The sequence below is a fragment of the Molothrus aeneus genome, chromosome 3, assembly GCF_037042795.1.
Source record: "Molothrus aeneus isolate 106 chromosome 3, BPBGC_Maene_1.0, whole genome shotgun sequence".
NCBI classification, from domain to species: Eukaryota; Metazoa; Chordata; class Aves; order Passeriformes; family Icteridae; genus Molothrus; species Molothrus aeneus.
In genome coordinates this window covers 14,377,151-14,400,467 of record NC_089648.1, presented here as the reverse complement: position 1 = coordinate 14,400,467, position 23,317 = coordinate 14,377,151, and the positions used below count along the sequence as shown (strand labels likewise).

The window sequence follows — 23,317 nt, the reverse complement described above, 5'->3', positions numbered from 1 at the left end:
TAGAGGAAGAAGACTTTGTTTTTATGTGGATTTGTACTTAAATGTATTTTTTCTCACTAATAGATTTTTCACAAGAAATATACACCACTGTTACTCTAGCTTTAGAGATGCAGGCCTTGTGTATTGCATAGCTGCATGTTTAATTCCTTGTTTTTAAAGAGGCACAGCTATCTGATCTGAATAGAGGCAGAGACACAACAGATACTGGGGATTCTTAATGCTCATTCGAGAGTGGGGAAAAGCTACAGCCAAGTGCACAGTGAAGTAACTGTTTTAGGATTCATACCTGAATATTATTCTATTTACAAACTGTATCCTGAGACAAATACATGAGAACTTACAGCATAAGGGCATGAAAGGAGCAGGAATAGGGGATAAATGTCAGGGAGTTACAGACTAGAGGTAACAGTGAAGGCTGGATGAGAAAAGTGAGGAACTAGATCCATTATTGAGCAGTTTCCCTCTGCTATGATTAAAAAAACTGGGCAAATTTGAGGTGATGAGAATGTACTGCTAGTATTGTTTTCATCTTGATTAACTTAGATGCACTTTTTGCACTTCTAGCTGTCTTAAGTCAGGGTAAAACGTGCTGTGAGCAGGGAGTGAAGCAGTACCCTCAATGTGCTTGGGTATGCTTTTTTGTGGTTTTTTTTTTTTTAATTTGAGCTAACTAGATACAATCTTGGAGCAGAACAGCTAACAACAGTGGAAGCAGTGTTTGCAATTCATTGATTTTTCTGCTACATCCTCTATATTTAGGAATGCTCTTTACTCTGAGTTACACTTGTTGGAGGTTAGGATTTTTCTTTTTTTTTTCCTTCTCCTTTTTTTCTCAGGGAATTTTTTCCCATCTGTTGCCTAAGAAATGATAACGATGGTATTTAAGAGAGACAAAACATGTAGCCAAGAGGGAGGGGGAGCAGCTGGCTGCAGTCTCATAGGTGAGGGGTTTTTTTTCCTTGGAAAGGGCAGAGGTACAGCGAGGGGGTGAGGGGCTGGGTCGCTCTCTCTCTCTCACTTTCAGCTCGGAGGGGAACGGAGTGTTGCTGCCCAGAGGATTCTTTCTGGTGTCTGGATTTGTCCCATCCCCAGCCTTCCTTTGTGGGCTCTTATGTGCTGCTAATACGATACACTTCATGTTGAAAGGTCAAACACACCTTGGGGTTTTTTGGGGGTTGGTTAGGGTTTTTTTCCGTGGTTTTTTTTTGGTTGGGTTTTTTTTGTTTTGTTTTTTTGGTTTTTTTTTTTTTTTTTGTTTGGTTGTTTTAATATAAAAATTATCTCTTCCAAAACAAAAAGTGCAAACTGAAATTATAATCAGCATATTTTTGACAGTGCAGTAGAACATTACAAGTATAAATATAAATTACAGCTGAATATTTAGTTGTTTTTAGAATTTTACATAAAATTAATACAGTAAAATGCAAATTTAAAAAAGACATCCATAACGTTTTTTTGGAGAAGTTTTCATCATAAATTCATAATCAGTTCAAAATCAGTTTCACAACTGCTGAACAGTGTGTCTGCTATTGGCAAAAGCTATCTCAGCTGCAAGAATCAGCACTGGTTTATCATCTCTCAAGTTCTGCTTCCAAGATTTCTCCCCACGTGTCGACATCCATTGGATACATGCTTTTCTCTGGCAAACTGAATTGTGAAGGAATGTTGCTGTATTTCCCACTAAGCCATTGTTGCTTCACTTTGCTTTTCCAGTAGTTTCTCAACAATGTAATCTGGTGGAAAAACATATAGTCAGATCTCGGAAAGGAACCAATTTAAATTGCATTCAATATAACAAGTTTACACTAGAAGAGTAGTGCTAGAAAAGGGATTTGGAATGTGCCTTTGGATATCTAGACATTAAATCCAGGAAAGGGCAATGCTGCCAAGAAGCAGACCTTTTCTGTTCCTGCCTCAATTCTTTGGTGGTCAAGATGAAAAACCCAAACTAGGAATTTGTCTTACGGCTTAAAAAAGGCACCTTCCACTTTCTATTTAGGCTGTGACCTTTCTTTTGTTCGGAGGCTGTCTGGGTTCTTCTCTTCTACTAGCCTTTAAGGGCAAGAAAATGAAGACTTGGTGTGTTTGTAGCTTCTATTTCAAATCCCTTCCAGATAAAACAGACAATCAGTCCCGGGAGCTTTGGAAATTGCTGTGCAAGAGTAGCAAGATCTACACACTGAAAGGGTAACCACTATCTGCTCACGGCTGTGCCTCACACTGCAGAAACTTTACTGAAATGTCAGAGTCCAGCGGCTGCTTTTGTTTCTTTTGCTGCTGCTTCTCTCTTTTCACCCCTCCAGTGCTCTTAAATACACCAGCTAAAATAAGGTGGGAGACTACCCTACAGCTGGCCCAGAGTAATCTGTGGAACCACCTATCTGGTCTACCTGATCGGGTCCTGATCTATCTCAACTTCCAGGCTGAGTTCAACAGTGAGAGATCATTCTGCAGGTTCTGGAGCTAAACCTGCTAAAACTCCTCAGAGCAGTCTGTGTGTGGGGGGAGTTTCTAAACAGTTTATAAAAGCTCCTGCTCATTTCCTTTTTTATTCCCCATTTTTTTCCTCCTGAATGTGTGTCACTTGAGGTGTATTGAGACAACACTATCCAGCATGATTTTTCAGGAAGACATTCCTAACCAGCAGATCTATTCCCACAAAATACAACCAGAGCGCACACATCACCTATCGGAGTTCTGTTATCTAGTCCCTATCGGCGGGAACGTGGGTTTTGTCTCGTGTTAGGGCTTGTGTATGACGAAGGTCAGCGCTGAGGCTGTGCGGGGCAGCAGGAGGACTAATGCCGAACCGGACAGGTTGTGTCTTGGGTAGGAAAAGGGACAGCTTTGCTTTATCTCCCAGTGTATTTTACCAGATGTCCGTCTGCCACGCTGTCACCGCAGTCGTCCCCCCTCACAACCATGGGATGGGTGTGACAGATGTCATTTCCTTACATTTTTCTACTGGCCCCCAGCATTCTCGTTTATGTCACTGCCGCTGTTCAGCCGCTGGAGGTGGATTTACCTTCCAGGAATAGCCATTCCCTCGGTCGCAGTCGATTTCCCGCTGGCAGACGGCGCGCACGGCCAGGCAGTGGTGCCGCCACAGCCGCTCGTTGCTGTCGATGACGCGGTGCCAGCCCTTGCACGTCACGGACGCGTGGCACAAACTCTCGACATCCAGCCCACTGAAAATCCGGGAGATGATCTCGGGAGGAAGGGCAGACACGAAGTCACCCAGTCCTCCTCTTCCTCCCTCGGCGCTGTCCTGGCCGGCAGCGCGCTCCGCGTCCATCCCCGCGGCCTCGGGGTTGGGAGGCGTCACTGCGGCCTCTCTGTGTGCGGGCGGCCGCCGCCGGCAGCGCTCTGGGCTGGGTGCCTGCCTGCCGCCATGTCCCTGTCGCCCGCCCGCTGCGGGTGTGCGCGTGGGGCACTGGTTTCGGGGCCAAGCTCCGCAGTTTCGGGACCGCGGAGGAGGCGCCGCCGCGCGGCCCAGGGAAGTTGCGCGTCACGGGGCGGCCGCGCGTCATCAGGCAGCGGCGGTTCCTGCCGGGCTCGGCACCACCTCCGTCCCTGTCCCGGCGGCTCCGGCAACCTCGAGGTGAGGCCGGCCCAGCCTCGCACAGCCGCGGGCCCGAGGGAGCGGCCCCCGCTCCCAGGGCCGGGTTGGTTCGTGTCCGCAGCCTTGCGGTTCAAGGAGGAGCGTTGTAGCCCCGCGACGGCTCTGCCGTGGGTGGAAGGGGCGGGGAAAGCTCGGCTCCAGCGGGAGAGTGGAGCATCTCTCGTAGGAGGAAAGGCTGGGGGAGCTGGGTCTGATCAGCTTCGAGAAGAGACGGCTGAGAGGAGACCTCATTCATGAGTATAAGTATCTAAAAGAAGAGTGCCGAAAGGATGGACCAGCCTGTGCCCACTGGTGCAGAATTATAGGACAGGAGGCAATGGGCAGAAACTGATGCATAGAATTTCCCCCTGACTATAAGGAAGAACTTCTTTACTGTGCCATGGCTGCACATGGAGTAGGTTGCCGAGAGTGGTTGAGGAGTGTCCCTCAGTGGGGATATTCCAGAACCATTTGGATGCCATCCTGTGCCATGTGTTCTAGGATGACCCTTCTTGAGCAGGGAGCTGGAGCTAGATGACCTCCCGTGGTCCCACTGAACCTCCCCCATCCTGGGATTTTGTGAGCCCCTGAAGAGCTGAAGGGGTGAGTGCAGAGCTTAGCCTTTGGTGTTTCTCTTCCCAGGGCGACAGAGAGAAACTTCAGCTGGTCAGTGTGCTATCTCTGCAGTGCAGAAAGTTCTGGAAGGGTTGGCAGAGACTCCCCAGTGATTCTGTGCAGGGAAAACTCCAGCTCTTGGACTTGTTTTTCCCTGATTATTTGTGCTGGTGAATTGAGTAGTGAAAAGACAGTGTGTTGAAGGAAAAACAGTTACAGTTTGGGTGTGCTTTCATAACCTAAAAAGCTTTTTAGATGTAGTGACTCTGGACTGTGGCTTTTGAATCTAGCACCTGCGTATCTAGTGTCACTTCGGTGCTGCAGGCTTATAGCCTGTAGTGAGAACTTGCTGGGAAGTGCTTGATTCATTTGGCATCTGATCCTGAAAACTGCATCTTAAAATTGTTGCCTGACTTTTAAAGTAGGATCAGATTTTGAGGAGTTGTGCAGATTTACCATAAAGCAAATTCTAAGATGGAGTTTCAGCTTTCTCAAAGTTTTGTCATGGCAGCAACCAGTGTAAATTATGTACTTAAGCCCCAAAACAGCACAGTCATGGTCAGCAGTTATTAGAGAGTCTATTGTTCAAAACCCTTTAGGTATGAGGTAAAAAGGAAGGTGCATTTATTCCCTCTATAAGCTGATGTTAAGATGATGTTGACGATCAGTTTCAAACTGCATTTGTTAATGGCAAGCATTCAGACCAACTTTTGTGTTTGAGTCAAAAGTGCATGTTTATATTTGTAGTGTGTGAGTAGATAAAATTGATTTTGTTTTGTCAGAAAAAAATCAGGAGGCTGATGAAAAAGCACCAACTGTTCATGCTGTTGAGATGTCCTGTATTCCATTGTTAACGGAACCAGCATGTTCCTGCTCTGAGGTACAGGGAGCCACAAAAACAAGGAATAATGATGCTACTTCCAGATTTTTGGTGGGTGTTTAAGTTTTTAATAAAGTTTAATATTTGTAAGCATGTGTTGAAAGTTAAGGAGGTGTTATGTTCTCTATACAAATGAAATGTCAGCCTTTGCTGTAGTTGAGATCCCTGGGGTGGACTGGCTCAGGAAATTCAAAATGATAGTGTTGTTTTCGGTAAATAATTAATGTGACTTTGGTGTTTTTGCATTGTTTTTACAGAGATTTAGAGTCTGGTTACTTTCTGGGGAAATAAATTGTAGGAATTTAAGAAAGACTTTTATGTTTGCAAGGGTTTGGGTTTTTTTTTTCTTGGACATATTTGTTAATGTTAATTTGACTTTTGTTAAACTTGCTCTTTCTGTTATATCTATGTAGGGAAACTCTAGAGCAAGGTGGTCGTAAAGCTCTTCTATGAATCTTTCAGTTTGTAGCCTTTTAGATATTTATTCCAAATATCTAAGAAGTTCTGCTTTATTTTGTTTTGTTTTTACTGCATGAAGGTTCCTATAAATGTTGTTTTTCTGAGTGGGTGGAAACTGCAAAAAAAATTAAAATATTTGAGCAATGGTCCCCATACAAGAAGTAGGTGGTTACCCAGACTGCTTTTGAAGGGCATAACTGAGTACAAACTATGGTCTAGTTTCCCCCCACTCTTCTGTGCCTGGATAAAGGAACTAAACAGTAAATGTTCTTTCAGGTTCCTCTTTCTGACAATAATGAAAGCAAAGAGTCAAAATCTATTCAAAGAAAGAGAGTGCTTCCATCTTGGATGCTGGAAAGAGATCTTCTGGTGCAGAGGGTTTCCAAGCCTGTTACGACAGGAGGTAGGTTTGCAGTGTGATAATGATTGCATTCCAATATGCATTTCTGTGCTTTGATATACTTTTAAAAATTATAATGGTGGTGGTAGGAAGTATTAATTTGCTACTTCTCTTTCCATGCTCTGTGTGGGGCCAGCTGACAAAGACTGACTTCTGTTGTCTCCTTTGTCATCAGTCTTATGGGTGTGATAGAGCTCTTTTTCATCAGTTAATTTTCTTTCTGTTCTTTTTGTTTTTGATGCTAGATAATAAACTCTGTAAAGCTGAGCGTTGGACGTTCAGGAGCCCTTTGCTATAAACTTTCCTATTTTGTATGTAAATTCTAAGTAGTTTCTGTCTCTTTAATTCCTAGAGTTCTCCACACTTAAGTCACTGATGTTTTGCCCTTCTAAATTTAGATTCTTAATTTCACAGGTTTTAAAGGCAGAAGGGTTTGGGTGGTGTTGCATGTTAGTTTTTTAATCGTAACTGAATCAAACTTGGTTATTTAGTCCAAAGTTAATTCCTAGGAGGAGCAGTTCATTACAGTCTGATAGATTCTTACCAACAGAAGGCTAAAATAGTGTTGCATTTCCTCCTGTTCTTGTGGGAAAAGAAATTGCTGGATGTGTCATGTGCTGCTGCTGCCTAGCAGCAGTGACAGCAGCAGAAGGCTGTTTTCAGTCACTGTCAGTGGGACACACGAGGTGCCTATGCATTGGCACAAGCTCAAGAAGACTTTATAACATGTCTGCCTTTGGTCCTGGGAGCTGTTAAAATGCCATTAGACAAACTTTCTTCATGGCATTTATTGCCCTTGTGACTTCTATTGATGGAACAGGAGGGCCAAAGAAGTGAGGGGGAGAAAGTATTTCTGTCACTCCCTGTGCTGAACACAGCACACCCCACCCTGTTTGCCCTTCTGTGGGGAGATGTGAAGTGGTTTGGGGGCAAACTTGAGTTTCCTTTGCTGATCAGTCCAAGTATATGAACTGTGACTGGTGAGTGTGTGTCTGCTCCCATGTGCAGCAGCTCTACTCTAGTGACTCTTTTCAGCTGCTCTTTCTACTGAGATGCTGTTATGGATTTGGCTCTAAATATCCAAGCAAGCCCACAGGAGTATGTTAAATGCAGTGTCTGGCCAGTTGCTTCTTCCCTCCTGTTGTAAATACAGGTGTCTGTGTGCACTGATGAGGGCAACTGTGGCTTTAAAAACCTCAATCATGTGCCATCCACCACACTACCTATTCTTTTCCACAAAAGCTAGTTTGGAAAAAAATTATAAGATGACAAAGAAAATCTGTGTTTCCGTATTTTTTCTTTCATCTCCCTTCTAAATCTAGACTGTTCCTTCCTGCCATATTTATATAAAAATTGCATGGTGTTGAGTCCTGTACTGGTGTAATAGTTTTCTTATGTTTGTGCTTTTGTTTTGTATTTTTGGGGGGGTGGGGTTTGTTTGTCTATTTGTTTGTTTCTCTGCCAGTACTATAACATTTGCTATATGTGTGAATATAATGTTTATTTCAAAGACTGAATGTTTTGGTTTTGTCAGTGTTGAGATTAGGAGCTGTGTGGGTGAGTATCTCAAGCCCTGACATTGGGGGAACTGGGGATACATGCAAACATTGGAACTGTTTAAAAAGTCTTTTTCACAACTGCTGCCATTTCTCATGCCGTGTGCCCAGTGTTCTGCTTTAATGATTTCTAGTGTCAGGATTTCACTAAAAAATTGCATTCCAAAAGTACCCTTTTTTTTAAGGTAGTAGAAAGAAAAAAGGCCAAGGAAGGGGAGAAGATCTTACAGAGTCATTAAAATCAGAATTACATCTACAGCAGAAAAAAAGATTACCTTCTGAAGAAACTATAGAGGATTTTGAAGGTGGAGAGCAAGATCAAGGGAAAAGGAGCTGCCTTGCAATCCCTGTTCCTTTATCTCAGGTAACTTTTTGGCTCAGGGCGCAACCATGATATTGCAAAAAATGAGAATGTAGTTGGCATTGTCATGTTGAAGGTTAGGTCTACAACATAGCTTTTTGTTCTCTGTGTTCTGATCATGATTTGTTGTTTTGAAATACCAGTCTTTTGGATAGCTCTGTAGCAAGAATCATGGAAGCCTCAGAGATTTGGTTTTCTGCATTTCCTTCAAAGGATCTGGGACATGGGCCCCAAATGTCCCATGGAAGTACCAGACTGAGAACTTCACAGCAAGAAGCAGGAGCACATGGGCCAGAGCACTGCTCCTAGGAGTGGCTGGTGCATGTGGCTTCTTTTTCTGAGAACCTCTGGGGATAGATGATGGTGTGAAACTGATGCAATGCAGCACTGGGCTTTGCCCAAGCTATTGCCATTCTGGTAGGTGAGGGTTTATGGTCAGATGAGGATGGTGTGTGGCTCAGCAACTGCTGTTTCAAAGGAGGGTAGCATGGAGTGTGCTTATGCCACCATCTCAAAATCTGAGTCAAAAAAAGGAAAACAAAGTAACCTGAAACCTAAAACTATTTGTGGCAATGAGTGAACAGACCCTTTGGTCCAGCAGGTCAAGTCTCTCTGTGACCTCACAGTACAGCTGCATTTATAGGCAGTTAAATCCTGGCTAACAACATCCTGCAAGTGGTGAGAAGGATCATTGCTAAAGTCAAAGAAAGCATATTCTGGTGAGAGCAAACAGAATTTCACTGACTTGTTTTCTTTAAGTGAACCACTCTGGAAGGTGTTTTTAATGACTGGCATTAAAATTGCCTGGGTGTGTTCCAGGATCTGATAAAATACTTAAAATGCTTCTGACACTGAAAATTATTGGGGTTTTGGTTTTAAGGTTAATCGAAACAAAATGTGCATGGAGAGCAAGTAGTAGTAGTAGTTTTGGTATAACAGTGGTCCACTATGTCCATTAATAACAGCTGCTGAGCTATTTTCTCTTTTCCTGGTTATAAAATGAGTGACTATGTAATTAATTATTCAATTTTGCAATTTGTACGTAGGAAGCCTTACTTGTTTTCACCTAATAATTTCATAAATCATTTTAATTTCAAGTACAGTTTAAGAAATTGCTTTCAGGACTTTGCAGAGAAACTGATGTATTAGGGCAAGCAAGAGTAGTAACCATAGAGAGCTCTGAAAGACTGTAATTTGGATAGCAGAGCCTAAATCGTGGTCCTGCTGTCGTGTTTAAGGCGATTGAGAAAATGTTCTGTAGGGAAGAAAGCAAAAATATCTGAATTGTTGTGGCTGGCAACAGCCACCAGAGGCTGTCCCAGTGCTGAGTGCTGGTGGCTTTTGGTTTCCCTGGATCACAGCCTGGTGTGTAACCAGGGAATTAGTGTGAGCTTCTGTCTCCTTATGTACAGTACAGGCAAGGGGTGGAAATACATGGTAGAGAACTCAAAAGTGGTGTTGGCAAATAATAGTAATTTATGCTTTCTTTTGCAAAGAAAGGCTTATTTCCTTAATTGCAGTTGATTGCTGAGCTGTATTTTAAGAGTTGTCTTTGTCTCCTAGTTGAGTCACTAAATGTGCTTCTGTCAGGATCATCTGATGTTAATCCTGACTTTCCCTTTCTTAATCAAGTTGCTGCTCAAATGTAGTTGGTTTTGGATAACATTTCATGGGACTTGCTTGGAAAGGAACAAAATCCAGTAGGAAATCACTGGTTGATTTTCAAGCTCTGCAAAACACACCTGTGTAAATTAAGTATAAATTTACTGGAGGGGAAACATAGATAATAATCTTTAGAAAGCACAGACATTTGAATAGTTCTATGATGTATCAAAGTAGTTCAGCCTTGAATGTAATATGCTTCTAGGTGATGTCTCAATTGTCAGGACAGTGTTTTTTCCTCAGTTGTGTATCTCAGATTCTTTTTTTAAAGAACATTTCTTATTTTAAATGTACATTTTTTTTCCAAAATTTAAAATGCAGTTAGTGTCAAAACTGAAATATTTGCTTAATGGTGTCTATGACAGACTGTTGTGATTTAGAGTCATGAGCTGAAGCATTTAAGATGTATCAGTGTGGGATTAACCTCAGGGTATGTGTCCTGAGTTCCCATATATCTTCTATATAGATAAATACAAATATACTCCATGTATCTGGGTGCTTAAATTATTAAGAAACTCATTAAATTAGTAAGTGATTCCTCAATAATTTACATTGATTCATGGGTAGGAGTCTGTCCAAATTACATTCTTCTACAGTCTACTACATCTTCACCTGTATAATCCCCATTAATTTTTCAGGAGCAGTAGTTTAAATTGTAAGTCAATTTAAATTAGTTCTTGGACTGTTCACAAACTGAGGTGATGAGAGAACAGGTCATGTGAGGGAACTGAAGCTGAGGAAGGAAGCTGTTAGATAAGTTTTTCTTTTAAGTTTTTCTTTTAAGATAAGTTTTTCTCTTTGTGTTTTCTGAACTTGAGGTTTTCATTCAGCAGCTGTGTTTAGCAGTGAACTTGAGTTTAGGAAGTGGAGTAGAAGATTTTTTAAGTCTAGAGCAGATGAACTTTCAAGGTCCTTTCTAAATCAGGCTCTTCTGTGACTGATTTTGAAAGCAGGGATGATGAGGCACAGTTTTACTTCAAAGCTTTTCATTCTGAGGAGTGTAAATTTTCAGGTTCTTCAAAATGTAACCTTGTTCCACAGAATACATCTGGATTTCCTCTTGAAACTACCATGAGAGATATGGAAGCAAGTGGCAAGACTGAAACAACAAACCCTGGAAATTCTCTGGAAAAAAATGATAGGAAGCTGCATAGCAAATGGTCTAAAAGAGAAGGTCAGATCTCCATTAAAGACAACAGAATTGAGGAAACAGAAAACAAAGAGCGCATTGCTGGCTCTACAAGCCGACAAGCTCACTGGGGCAGGACTTCCCAATATCTTGGTGCTCAGGAAAGGATTCTTGAGCCTGATGCAAATCTGGACTACAACCCTGAGATTTCTGATTCAGCTAGAAGTGCATATGCTTCAGAAAGCTCCAAACTGATGCGCCATAAGAGGACACCTTGCAAGTATGGAAGTGGCTGTTACAGGTAAAGCAAAATCAATACTAGCTTGGTCTAGCCTGTTATTCAGAAATAACGTATTAGCTATGGAAGAGAAAACTGTAAAGTTGTTATAAGCTTTGATTTGGAAAAAAAATCTTTTGTTGAACAGGGATCTGATGAGAAATAAATAGCAGAACACTAATTTTAGAAGGATAAAAGGAGGAGCTGGGATGTCTTGCTAACTCCTAATACAACCCAAACAAGGGATGAAGTATTTGAGCAAACTAAAAGATGAAGTGTTGCAGGAAATAAAATATAAAGGTCCATTATAAAGGGAAAAGAAATAAAAGACCTGTGTGTATGGTATGAGGTTCTAGTAGGGAGAAGAGGTGTAAAAGGTTCAAATGCCCAACACTGACCCTGTAGGTTTGTTTTTTTAGCAGATGAGACTTATATGAAAGATTACTGTATTTATTGAAGTTACTGCCTGCTTTGTGATCTGAATGTTTAAAATACTTACTCTTTGTCATCCATAAATAATCAAGAATTTATCTTATTATAACTTGATGTTTCTGCAATTTTTAAAAAGCTTTCAGTCACCCCTAAAACCAGAACAAAGCATACTTAGAATTTGAGGTTAACTCTTATCTGGACAGTCTTTAGAAATACTGCAAGTGAGGAATAACAGGGGCTTTTCCTCTTCTTTTCACTCATATCCTTTCAAGATGGACATGGTAGAAGATTTGTCATACCAGAGAAGTTCCAAAACACCAGTGCTGGGTGCCTGGCTTCCTGCTAGTTCTTTCTGCCCAGAAAAGATCTGTGGTGTTCTGTCATGTTACATTAAATGGAAGGCTGAAATCTAGAGGTGCTCTTGAGTCTAGAAAATGCCCACTGACCTGTGAACTACATTTAGGAGAAGGTTTTGAGCTCTAGATAATCCCTATAATGTAATTTTTTTGTAAATTCAAAAGGCTAATCCAGGAAACAGCAGATCCTGTGACTTTTTTTATCTTCCCCCAAGGGGCTTCAACAATAATAAAAGCAGTGAGTTTGGTTAGGAACTAAACAAGCACAAGTGACTGGCTTCCTGTATGTTTGGTGAGCCTGATGCTGAGATAACTGAATATCAAAATTGTAAAGCTGTTGTGTTCATGAGCACATCACATGTTGGTTTTCATGTAACTTTGACATATCTCATTTTTTCCCCTTAATGATTATGACAAAAGCATGTCTTATTAGACAGTTCTGTTGATGCAGTGGTGCAAATGCAGCCTCTGGTTTGCTCCAGCTACTTTGAATATTGCTGAGACAGGTTTTGCCCTGTGTGGGTATTAAGGAGATTCAATGCTCTGCTATGAAGAAATATTCTTATCTTTAGGAAGGCAAATCTTAGGTACTGGTAGTAGGGAGTAGGAGTCTATATGTGCACGTTTCTTCCTGGGTCTCTTGATTGTGAGACATTTGGCAGCAGTACTTTTGGAAAGTATTGCTTTATAAAAAGAAAAGAATGTTCTGAAATTACAAATAGCAGTCTTTGTCAGATAGGGAGAAAAAATAGGGAGAATTTTGTAAATAGGTAGAATCAAAATGTTAGCTTTGATCTTCAGGAAATATTATGAAACTCAACTTGTTTGCTTGCAGCAAAAGAAATGTGCTTTGTAGTCTATCTTTGTATTTGCTTTTAGTTCAAGGCCCCTAAGTAGTTGTTTCAGTGTGGTGGCAAAAGTGTGTTAGAGCAAAGATTAAATGTTAGATCTAGTTATTTGACTACATTTCTATTAGCCTGTAGCGAACATTTAGCAAGTAAATTTGTAACCCATAGTTTTGTTTCTTCATTTATGAATTTGAAAACACTGCTTTTGAAAGAGTTAAACTTGCACACCTCTTGCACCAAGGAGTCTTCTTGTCACCTTCATTCAGTGTCACTTTCTGAGGTGGCCAAATTCAAAGGAGTTGCTGTTATCATCAGGAGACAAAGTGCTCTGTGTATGTTGTAGCTGCCTTTATTTGTTATCGAGGAACTCACCCTCTGAATGCTGTCACATGTTTTTGTCTGCTTCTTGCTTTTCTGAAGTTAGCAGAATAGGGAATTAAAATAAATCTACCACCACCACCCTTTTTAAGGGCCACCATAGAAGAGGTATAGTAGACCTGAACTCTCATGTCTGAAACAGTGTCGTGGTTTGAAAAGGAAGTGAGTTTTTTTGGGATGCTGTGGTAAACCAATAGGTACTCAGATTTGAATATTGGCACCTTGTGTGGCCACTGAGGACACGGTTATGCCTCTGAGGATACAGGGGGTTAAAAGCAGAGAACTCCCAGGAAAACTTTCTCTTGGTTCTGGTCAGGGAAAGGTTCAGGCCTCTCCTCTGCCCAGCTGCTGCAGCTGGCGGGGGAGGGGAAGACATGTGGCCAAGCGAGGTAGGCCAGGCCCTGAGGATGGAAGGGTGGAGGGAGCACCAAGAGACATCGGGCAGCCACCCTCCCCGCAGGAGAGAGAGAGAGAGAGAGAGAGAGCGAGAGCGAGCTGGTATCTGTGCCTGGGCCAACTTGGAATTTCATGGCGGGCCGGCTGAGAAGGAGAAGGGGGAGTTGCGGCAAGAAGGTGCCAGCAGGGCAGCCGTGGGAGTTCTGGACAGGCAGAGCCTGAGATTTTTTTAATGCTTTTTTTGGATGATGGAAACCTTACAAATGCTGATCCTCCTGGAGTTGAATGAGAAGAGGGATAGAAATGAGATAAGAGGAAATGGGCCATGAGAGAAGTTGAGAAGAATCTTGATGGCATGGATGATGGAGTGACCTTTGGCTGGACTTTTCTTGTATAGCCATAGACAGAACCATTTTTCCTGTGACACAGAGACTGCATTTAGGGGGAGGCAATGGCTTGGAGCCAAGAGAGTGCAGTGATGTTATGTGAAGGAGTGCGTGAACAGAGACGACGGGTGAGGAGGGTGGTGGTGCCCTCCGTCCTCAGGGAAGAAGAAGACCTCTGTTCTCGAGACCCCTCAGCCCCAGGGGGTGAAATTTGGGGGAGACCGGTGTCCCAAAAGTGAGAGGACTGTGCTTTTTTTTGGAACTGGGCAAAGCATCCTTAAAAGGGGCTCCCTTTTAAGTTGGAGCCTGCTTTGCTCTATTCCTGGTCACATCTCACAGCAGACACCAGGGAACATATATTTTCATGGGCCACTGGCATCGTGCCAGTGTCAAACTGTGACACATGGCAACCTTGATGCTTTATGTATCTTGATGTAGGAGTAAGAATTAAAATTAAATCAAGGAATATCAGTTGCTGCTGTATCTCTTTCAGAAGATAAATTGTATTTCATGTGACTGAGAATTCTTGCTATTACTGCAAGTATGTTAGTTCTGTGCATTAAGAAAACAAAGTGGCAAACGGCCTCTAAATGATTTGGTTTCATCCCATTTATTTTAATGGGGAAACAAGTAGGCAGCCAGTCTGAATTTGCCTCAAGAAGTGATGTTTTATGAGAATTTGTTATAGAATAAAAGACTGCAACCCTGCAATAGTTTCTAGTGAAACGTTATTCAATTGTCCTACAGTTTGTAGAAGCAACAAAAGACCAGGACAAGAAGCCTATCACCTATGTAACTAGATCCAAGGCATACTGGATCTTTGGTAAGTGGCTTATGGAAGAGTTTATCTGTAGCTTGCTTGTGGAGTTTCCTCAGTGAAACATACCTAGCAAATGGAGATTTAAAGAATTAATACTAAATAGCTGGTATTTCTCAAATGCTAAAAGGAAGCCTGAATGGCCAGCAGAGCTTACAGTGTTTAAGTCATCCTTTTGTGAAAGCTGTAACAAATTCTCTTTTGTTATAGTGGTAGTTGAAATGCTGAAATGAATATTGACTCTCCTCTGTGAAGTTCAGAACAGGTACTTGTGAGTTTAAAGGAGTTTCTCTGATCAGTGAGGAAGTCGCTGTGTATGGAAGTGGCTGCACACATCCTTGGTGTGTTCCATACCTGCTTCTAAATGCAGCTGTAGCAAGTCCAAGCTAAAGCAGTAACTACTCTGTAGCTGAAAGTTGCTATTCTTCCTGCTTGAGGCAGGCAGCTCACTTTTATAATTTGCACAAACACATTAGAGGTTATGTACTCTGGAATGATTGAGGTAATCAGTAAAGTATTTTGCAGATGTCTTTTGGAAAATAATTTATTTAAACATCTCACATTTCTTGCTTCTCAGTATTACACTTGGAAAAAAAGCCTACAGGAAACTATAGGGAAAAAATAGATTTGCTTTTGCTACTATTATGTTAATTTTGATGTAATTTTTTTAGCCTGTTTTGATCTGTCACATGAATTTCTCCTGAAGTGGGAACTTGATTTTCTGTGTTCTTCTTAATTCCACTTACAACAGTTCTAGAAGGAAGAAACTCTTCTTTAAGTGATGTTTATGACTGCCTAGTCTTGAGTGGTGTGTGTACAAAGCTCTTGCCTAGAAGTGGTAGAAATGTTCTTTCAGTGATGCATAAATTTATGTTCCCTACTTGTTCACCTCAGATTAAAGTGTTGTAGAGCAAGAAGTTGTGGATGATGGTCTTGTGCTGTCCTCACTAACATTGGTGTGACTCAGCTACACATGAAGTTGTTAATGTCTTATGGTACAACTTCATGTCAGCATGCTAGTTTGTAATTCAAATAAAGCTTTTTGTACATGTGTTGGAGGTCTGAAACTTAAAGCTGATGGGAAATAGGAAAATTCCTGGTTTAACTTCTGTTGCAGCAGGTGCTAAGACAAAATTTCTTCTGTTGTCCTGAAAGTAGGTCATACAGTCTGCATCAAGTTAAACATTTAAAGCTCCTCTTCATGTAACCACAGAAAAATGAGCTGTCAATGATTCAGTAACATGTTTTACATGTCCTCTCTTGTGTTGAAATGGAATAGTCAGTTTCAGTGCATATTTGTCTTTTGCAGGAAGAATCCCATTCACTTCCAGCAATTCAGTCATCCTAATGATGATGACTATCACAACATGAAGATGGTGGCTCAGGATGATGATGACAGCCGGCCTGAGTGTCCATATGGAACAGCTTGTTATAGGTGAGAAACATGTGCACAGTGGCTCTTCTTGTGTCAGGTTAAGAATGTTCTCCTCTGCAGTTGCAGAAGGACAGTAGAATAATGACTAATTCTTGATGTATACATTGGCTGTAGCCTTCCGAAATTTACTGCAGTCAGACTTCTACCCTTAAAGCACCCAAGTCTGTGCATATTTTTAACACTGACACAGTAAAAATCACTATTTTGGTAATTATGTCAGTTCTCAGAGCTGAAAACTTGACTGCTCAAAGAGCCTATTCAGTGACCTGGAGATCAACACTGTATCTCTTTTCAACATTCAGTAAATTGTTCTTTTATATAAGCAATTTATTGTTACATGTTGTTCTTGATCTGTAACTTTTATTTAAATTTTGGTAATGTATTTGTTGTGATTTTGCAAAAAAACTATTTTAGTCAGTACTTGATTTATTACAAAGCATAATTGAGGTAACAGCAATAAAATCCAGTTTATGGCTGACTGCTGTTTCTTTTAAGCGCTGTTGATTTTCTTCAAAATATTGTTGTATTCCATTGTTTTTCAGTATCTTGGGTTTACATATTTAGCAGACTGCATAATTATCACAATGGACAAGAAGATATATTTTGAGGCAATAGCATTTCTATGGGAGCATATTGAAACTGGTGGCTGCTGTTAAAGATTGTTTCTGCACATAAACACTTTCTCCTGGAAAGTGTGGTTGTCCTAAAAAGCATGATCTCCATGAAATGTAACAAAATGAGGGCAGCTCTTAGGAAAAAGCCTTGGTGATACTCAGCTAATACAGAAAAAGTGGCTCTCTTAAAAACATGTATGAGATGAATTTTCTATCTCAGGCTGAGCGATACAGACTTGTATCAGTAATGAAATTGCCAACATACTTCTCAGGAGTACAACGGATGCTTTATCTAAACCCCAAACTGGCTCTCCTTCCAGATGAGACAACCTCTGTGTTGCATGAGTTAGTAATTTCTTAATCTGTGTTTCATTATTTGGGGATAGAGGAAAGGAGGCACCCATGAAAAATTGATCATTCTTTTGATGAAGCAACAGATATAATTTGAAGGGGTTTTGTGTTAATTTTTTTGTCCTTATCTGTTGGCTATTACCTGACTGATCTAAATGCTGTGCCTTGAAAATTATCCATAAAATACCAGGGAATTCTGCACTTGTGAAATGTGATGGAATCAAGCTTTTACTGTTCTTTGCAGGAAGAACCCCCAGCACAAACTGGAATACAAGCACAGTGCACCTCCAGGTAGGCCAATTTATTCAATATTACAGAATGACAGAAAATTCTGAATTGGAAGGGACCACAAGGACAATCATGTCTATCTCATTAAAATGCTTTAATCTCCCTTTAGGAAATAAAATTGCATTTATAGCTCCCTCTGTATTAGGATTTTTTTTTTCTGGGATTTTTTTAAATCAGAAATTCTCAGGTAAGATAAAATGTTAAAATATTCTGATGCTCTAAACAAAATACTGCAACCATATCTGTCATCTTTTTGTGCTGGGTTTTTTTCACCAGTGATTTTCTTACTGTGAGAATTAATTTTTGCATGTATGTTCTCTTGAGGCCTGGAGGGAAGATAACTAAAACTGAATTTGAGTTCCTAATCTAACACTTTGTAGTCTTTTCATATTCCAGTAACTTGATTTGGTGAAGAAACACAGGGGAATGTGCTGTTTACATTTTGTTTGCTCTTAAAGAATTGAAAGAGATACTTCTTGGTTTTATTTTTTTGTGGTGCTTTCTCTTGATTATTGGATTGGAGCTTTTCCACGTGAAATCCCAATGCTAGAAACAGTAGTTTAGAGCAGAACACTTAGGGATCTGTCATGATAATGCATTTTGCTTTGAAGATTCAGGGCTATGACATTATTAAGTTAGAATGGCATTTATGGAAACAGTAGTGTAAAATATTTAAATGCCCTAAAATATTCCAATTTCCTGCTTAAAAACTCCCAGTCAGATTTGATGACATTTGTCTACAGATGGCAAGGGTAATAATTTTAAGAACAGTTTATCTGGGTAATCTCTTGGGAATGATTCAAGACAAAAATGGTATTTTTGAGGCATCAGAGTAGCTTTTATACCTGTAAGTACAGCACAACCATTTCAGCATTTGTTTAATAGGTCAGTTTCCTGTTGTAGCAGCTCTAAGAATAACCCTTATGGCAGGGTTCCCTCTGTCCTGACTGACAACTTCCCTTTCTTTAGTAACTGGAAGAGGAACACGACAACGAGCTTCAAGCAATGGTGAGTGTATTCTGTAGTTATGAGTGGGCACATCAACCTGGGACACCATTGGTCTGCTGTGGCTCTTTTGGCATTTAATAGTGCTGGAGATGCTTGATAATACTTAGCTGAGGAGAAAATAGTCATTATTTTAGTAAAATCCTTGTTTTCTTACAAGTAATAGTCCTTCAGTTGTATTTGTGCCAGTCTTCCTGGATAATCACACCTGTATTTTCCTAGAAGCAGACAAGAAAACAAACATATTTTAAGGAGAGACACACATGGCTAAATGGTGTCTTCCATCTTCACTCCTTACACAGCAGCCATAATAGGATTAAAGGAATCCAGTATTTCATGCACAGCTAGTTAAGGTTGCCTTATAAGGAGTGATTGCTCCTGCAACATGGAGATACTCCCTCTGACCTTTAACTAACTTCCAGGTGATAATCTGTGCATGTGCTGATGAACTTGCTTACTCTTACAGTGAGGTACTGAAATTTCAGGGCTTGTTAGGATCAAAGTATAGAAGTTTATGTATGTTGGGGGCACATAGACTCAAGTTTTAAACATGTTGTCTTGGTTTGAAAAGACAGGTGTCTTCTAAAGAAGGCAGGAGCCTCCCTTGAAATGGAAAATGTAAACCTGCTCCTTCCGAAATATAATTTTGAAATTAAAAGGCTCTCAGGCAAAGACATGGGGATAGGAATAACAGTTTTTTACTAGGAAAACTAAAAATACAAATGCAATAGTACAAACAAACAAACAAAAAAAACCCCCACTGACAGAGTCAGAATGCAACCTGACACCCTGTTGGTGAGGGTGGCAGCAGTACAATTGAAATGGTGGCTGTAGTCCTCCTGGAGTGACAGGTGTGGTTCTGTTGAAGCAGTGATCCTGTAGAAGGGTGTAGTTTTCCTCTGAGGACCCAGTGGTGGTGTAGATGGGCTTTGTCTTCCTCTGGGAATCTAGTGGAGAAGAAAGCTGCTCCTCTGGGAATCCAGTGGGAAAGGGCTGCCTACGGTGTTCCAAATCTCAAATTATATCCAGGTAGGAATGTTTGGCTCCTCCCCCCCGGAGGAGCTTCTCACAATAGGATGATGTAATTTTATCAGTCATGTGGTGACACTCAATGGCCCACTAACAGAAGATATTTCCTGGAGAGAGGAATGGTTGTGGAACAGATAAAGAAAACTGCCCAAATAACAGAAGATAACTGCCCCACCTCTAACAGATAGGAATAGAATACTCACATATCTTACAACCCAGGACACATGCTTAGGTCTGCTTCCAGGATTCTTTTTTGTCTCGTCTTCCAAATGTGAAGCTTCCTATGTTTTCTAAAATTAAAAGTGAGCTTTGAAGAGCAGTCTGAAAGTCTGATGCTGTGCAGTCTTCGCTTTCAGTGACCAGAGTAAGGCAGGAGGGTGTAGAACTGTTTCATTTTGAGTGGGAGTGGGAAGTGGCTTGCCTTCTTTGAGATCACCAAGGAGAGGCTGGGAATTTCCTAAAGAAATCTTCAAAATAGATTTGCTTTCTACAGAAAGTAAATAAAAGTGCAAATAGTTGTAGTTAGCTTTCTAGGCAAAGTGTTTTGACCTCTATTTCTGTTCTGTATGAATGCAGGAGGTTGTTTTAAACTTTCCACTGAGAAATTTCTTTGCCATATCATTTTCTTATCCAGTTTGTGTGCACTTTGACTATCACCAATATTTGCTATGCTTATATCTATGCACCAGCATATTTTGAGGCATGTTTGTTACCTGTGTGTTTTAGTGTATCCTGTGATACAAGTACCAGCCCCCGTCGTGATCAGAGGTCCGTGGTAGAAATTTGTGTTGCAGAGTGTTGAGGCATGCACTGAGTGTTGAAGATTTTAATATGAAGCAGGCTGGGCTGTGTGCATATCTAAAAGTCCAAATCTATTCTTGAAGGTTTTAAATTGCAGCTCTGCTTCTCATAAGAGCACGTTCCTTATCCAAATAGTAGGGTGTACCCTACCCCTTGTGTGTGCAGCTAATGGTCAGGCAGGGGTGACTCTGAAGGAAGAAGTGCTGCTCTTGTAGCATGTAAAACTTGCACACAGAAGTGAAATTCAGTCTGTCAAATTCAACTCTTCTTACTAAGAACAAACTGTGGAAGAGTTGATATTCTGCACACACAGGAAAGAAAGGAATTAATTTATTAAGTTCTGTTTATATTTACTATTAAAAAAATTGTAATGTTTTGTTGACTGGTTTACTTAGCTCTGTGGAGGGCAAAGATTATAAAAGGTGGTGCTCAGCAAGTTCACACCTGAGGCCATTATACCACATCCTGCAGGGTCAGATAGACAGTAAGAGCTCCATTAACCTTTATTTTGTCATATTTGGCACAACTGCACCATTGGACACAGCAGGATTAAATTCCCTACAAGTGTATTTAAATTCCACCAGCCAAGAGAAGAGGGGAACCCTCTACATGACAGTTAACATGTTTAGCTTTCAAGTCTAATTGCTGCCAGAATTGCCTGTAGAGAATGTCTGAAAAATAAGCTGAGGCAAATTATTGAGGAATAATTGTAGGGAAGGATTAAAAAAAAATGTCAGAGTTATGCTGTTGTTAAATTGCCACTACCAAATGACTTCTTTAGGTTGTTGCTACTGAGATGAATAACACCCTGTAGCCATGGATTCTCTTACATACTTTTGTATAGGTTTTCTAGAAAGCTGATAAGCTCACTTCAAAATAGAATGTTTTGGAAGGAGCAGTCAGCAAGCTTTTTTTCCCACATCAAGGAGATACTTCCATAGAAAGTTTCAAGATCATCTTTATAGATAGACTACTAGAGAAAAGGCCAAATTAAGCTTAATCGTCAGCCTTAGGGGCTGCAGGGCTAAATTAAACTACAGCAGAAAGAAATGGAGAGGAAAGGCATAAAAGGAAGTACATCACTCACTGCTGAAATCAAAGTGTTGATATATGAGGAGGGAGAACAGAGTATGCACTTCTTACATTTTTAAGAAGAATATGAAAGTTATCAGTATTTTGCCAGCATTCCTGCTTCTGTTGTAAAATACCACTCACAGTGCTGTGAAAGTGGCAAAGGGCTTTTCTTTGATAAACAGCTCTTGGGCTTATTATTCTCATAACCTTAGTCTGAGAAGGGGGATTTTGTTCTTACTTTATTCAGCATCTTCATTTTGACCCCTCCCCTCCAATTCTGCAAGGACTATAGTCTGTCATTCTGCTGAGAAATTCTGCTGGTTATGGGCTAACACAGTGTCTTGGTTTGAGACAAACTGGGAGGAAACATCCTGAAATGAATATGCCCTCCCAATTATGGCATGATTAATTTCCTGTGAAGTCTCTTAAACAATAATGCATAATAAGGAAGGTAATTCTGGAACAGGAGTGTTCCCAGTCACAGAAGAGTTTGACTGAAAGAGGCTGTAGTCTGGCTATGTGAGGTACTGGTGGTGGTGTTTATGCCTGGAGGTTTCAAGAGTTTGCTGAAAATTGTTTATGGTTAATTTAAAGAGTTAGGATTTGGGGGTGGTCTGTAGTTAAAGAAAAAAAACTCATATTCATAGTTCCATATGAAAGCTGGTGACAACTGCTCAACAGATAAGTTAGCTAGACTGATTACCATTGCGTGGTTATTTCTAGATAAGGTAAGAATGCAAAACTGGGAGGGAAGCTGAGGAATGAACATGATTTTACTCAGAGATATGACTTAAAGGTAGAATAAGACATGATTGGAATATTAACAGGCCATAGCTAGTTAGAAATTTTGGAAATTTAAGATAAGAGGTGTCACAGATATTGAGAGAAAGGTTGAAATACATCTGCCAAAATGCATTTCTGAACGAAATGACTTTCAGAAGGGAAACACAGACTATCCAGCATGAAGGCAAGTGGAGAACATAGGAGGTGAGTGATCTAAAAGATTTTATTCTCTCATGTGAAGGAAGCTTTTAGCTTCCAAAGACTAAGAATACAAAGGATGGATGGATGGGATGGGATGGGATGGGATGGATGGATGGATGGATGGATGGATGGATGGAGGCAGAAAATTTAGGTCATTCTCTCTTGTGAGGAGAGATGCTTTACTATCTGGGCTCTGGGAGTGATCTTGAACTCTACATTTATTGGTCATGAATACATGACATTTTGTCCCTACAGGAAAAAGGGCTGTGAAGAAGGATGGTGTCAATGATGGTGAAGCCAATGAATATGACCTCAATGACCGCTTTATAGATGAGGAGGAGGACGAGGAGGAGTGCGAACCTACTGATGAAGTCTCAGACTGGGAACCAAGTTCAGAAGAAAAGGATAATGAAGATGTTGACACACTTGTGCAAGAAACATGTAGATTTGTTAGGATCAAGAAATAGCTGCTGAGAACAGCCTTATAAATGTCCAGTGCAGTTGTGTTAAAACATGGTTGCACAGAGGAGAGGAATTGGTTTGAAAATTTTTTTCTCCATGATGTAGGCAGTACAGGAAGATAATAATAGGGGTGAGGGGTTTCTGCAATGCCTTTCTTATCCGTATGTATTATTTTGAGGGTGGTGTGGTGTTTGGTTTTTTGTTTTTTTAAGTTGTGGACCCAGAGGATAGAGCTCTTAAATTTTTGGTTTTTTCTTTTTTCTCTCCTTTTTTTTTTTTTTTTTTGCAACGCCATTGGTATCTTGTATTTTGAAATACAGTTTTAAAGGTTGTTAAAACTTCATCTTCCTGTGCTTGAAAGAAATATTGGTAGGAAAGCCTAAGCCATTTTTATTGTTGAGTTAGTGCAGTTTTAAACTTTGTTATTCTGCCTCCATCTTTTCCAGATGTTGTTTTGTTGATTCTCTTAAGGTACAGTAGTTAAATACAGGTTGTCTAAATCACTTGAGAGCAGGATCTCAGTGTATTGAAGCATTTGACTGGCTCAACAACAAGTATTATTTGCTCTGATTATGACAGTACCTCTTTCCATGTTCATCACTGGAACTGTTTCTAGTTTTCAGCAAAGTCTTGATGACTGTATTTTTGCACAGTTAAACTTGTAACATACAGTGGGAAAAGCATGTAACTGTTTCTCTGATTTCTAAAGACGTTGGAAGAT

General features: G+C 40.6%; 2 protein-coding genes across 4 annotated transcripts; one reads left to right on the top strand and one right to left on the bottom strand.

Annotated features, from left to right (window-relative positions):
* Nucleotides 1-1,299: 1,299 nt before the first annotated feature.
* Nucleotides 1,300-3,495, bottom strand: FBXO48 (F-box protein 48). Its single transcript, XM_066546326.1, has 2 exons — nt 3,026-3,495; nt 1,300-1,733 (listed from the first exon to the last, which is right to left on the bottom strand). The coding sequence occupies exons 1-2, from the start codon at nt 3,293-3,295 to the stop codon at nt 1,572-1,574; spliced, it is 432 nt and encodes a 143-aa protein (XP_066402423.1). The 5' UTR covers nt 3,296-3,495; the 3' UTR covers nt 1,300-1,571.
* APLF (aprataxin and PNKP like factor) lies at nt 3,375-22,851 on the top strand. 3 transcript variants are annotated; one of them, XM_066546325.1, is made up of 9 exons: nt 3,375-3,601; nt 4,999-5,147; nt 5,832-5,962; nt 7,701-7,875; nt 10,576-10,964; nt 15,863-15,988; nt 17,198-17,244; nt 18,211-18,249; nt 22,390-22,851. In XM_066546325.1, the coding sequence occupies exons 2-9, from the start codon at nt 5,049-5,051 to the stop codon at nt 22,599-22,601; spliced, it is 1,218 nt and encodes a 405-aa protein (XP_066402422.1). In that variant the 5' UTR covers nt 3,375-3,601; nt 4,999-5,048; the 3' UTR covers nt 22,602-22,851. The 3 variants fall into 3 exon arrangements, with proteins under 3 accessions (XP_066402422.1, XP_066402420.1, XP_066402421.1); XM_066546323.1 differs by lacking the exon at nt 3,375-3,601 and adding an exon at nt 3,619-4,204; XM_066546324.1 differs by lacking the exons at nt 3,375-3,601; nt 18,211-18,249 and adding an exon at nt 3,619-4,204.
* Nucleotides 22,852-23,317: the final 466 nt, after the last annotated feature.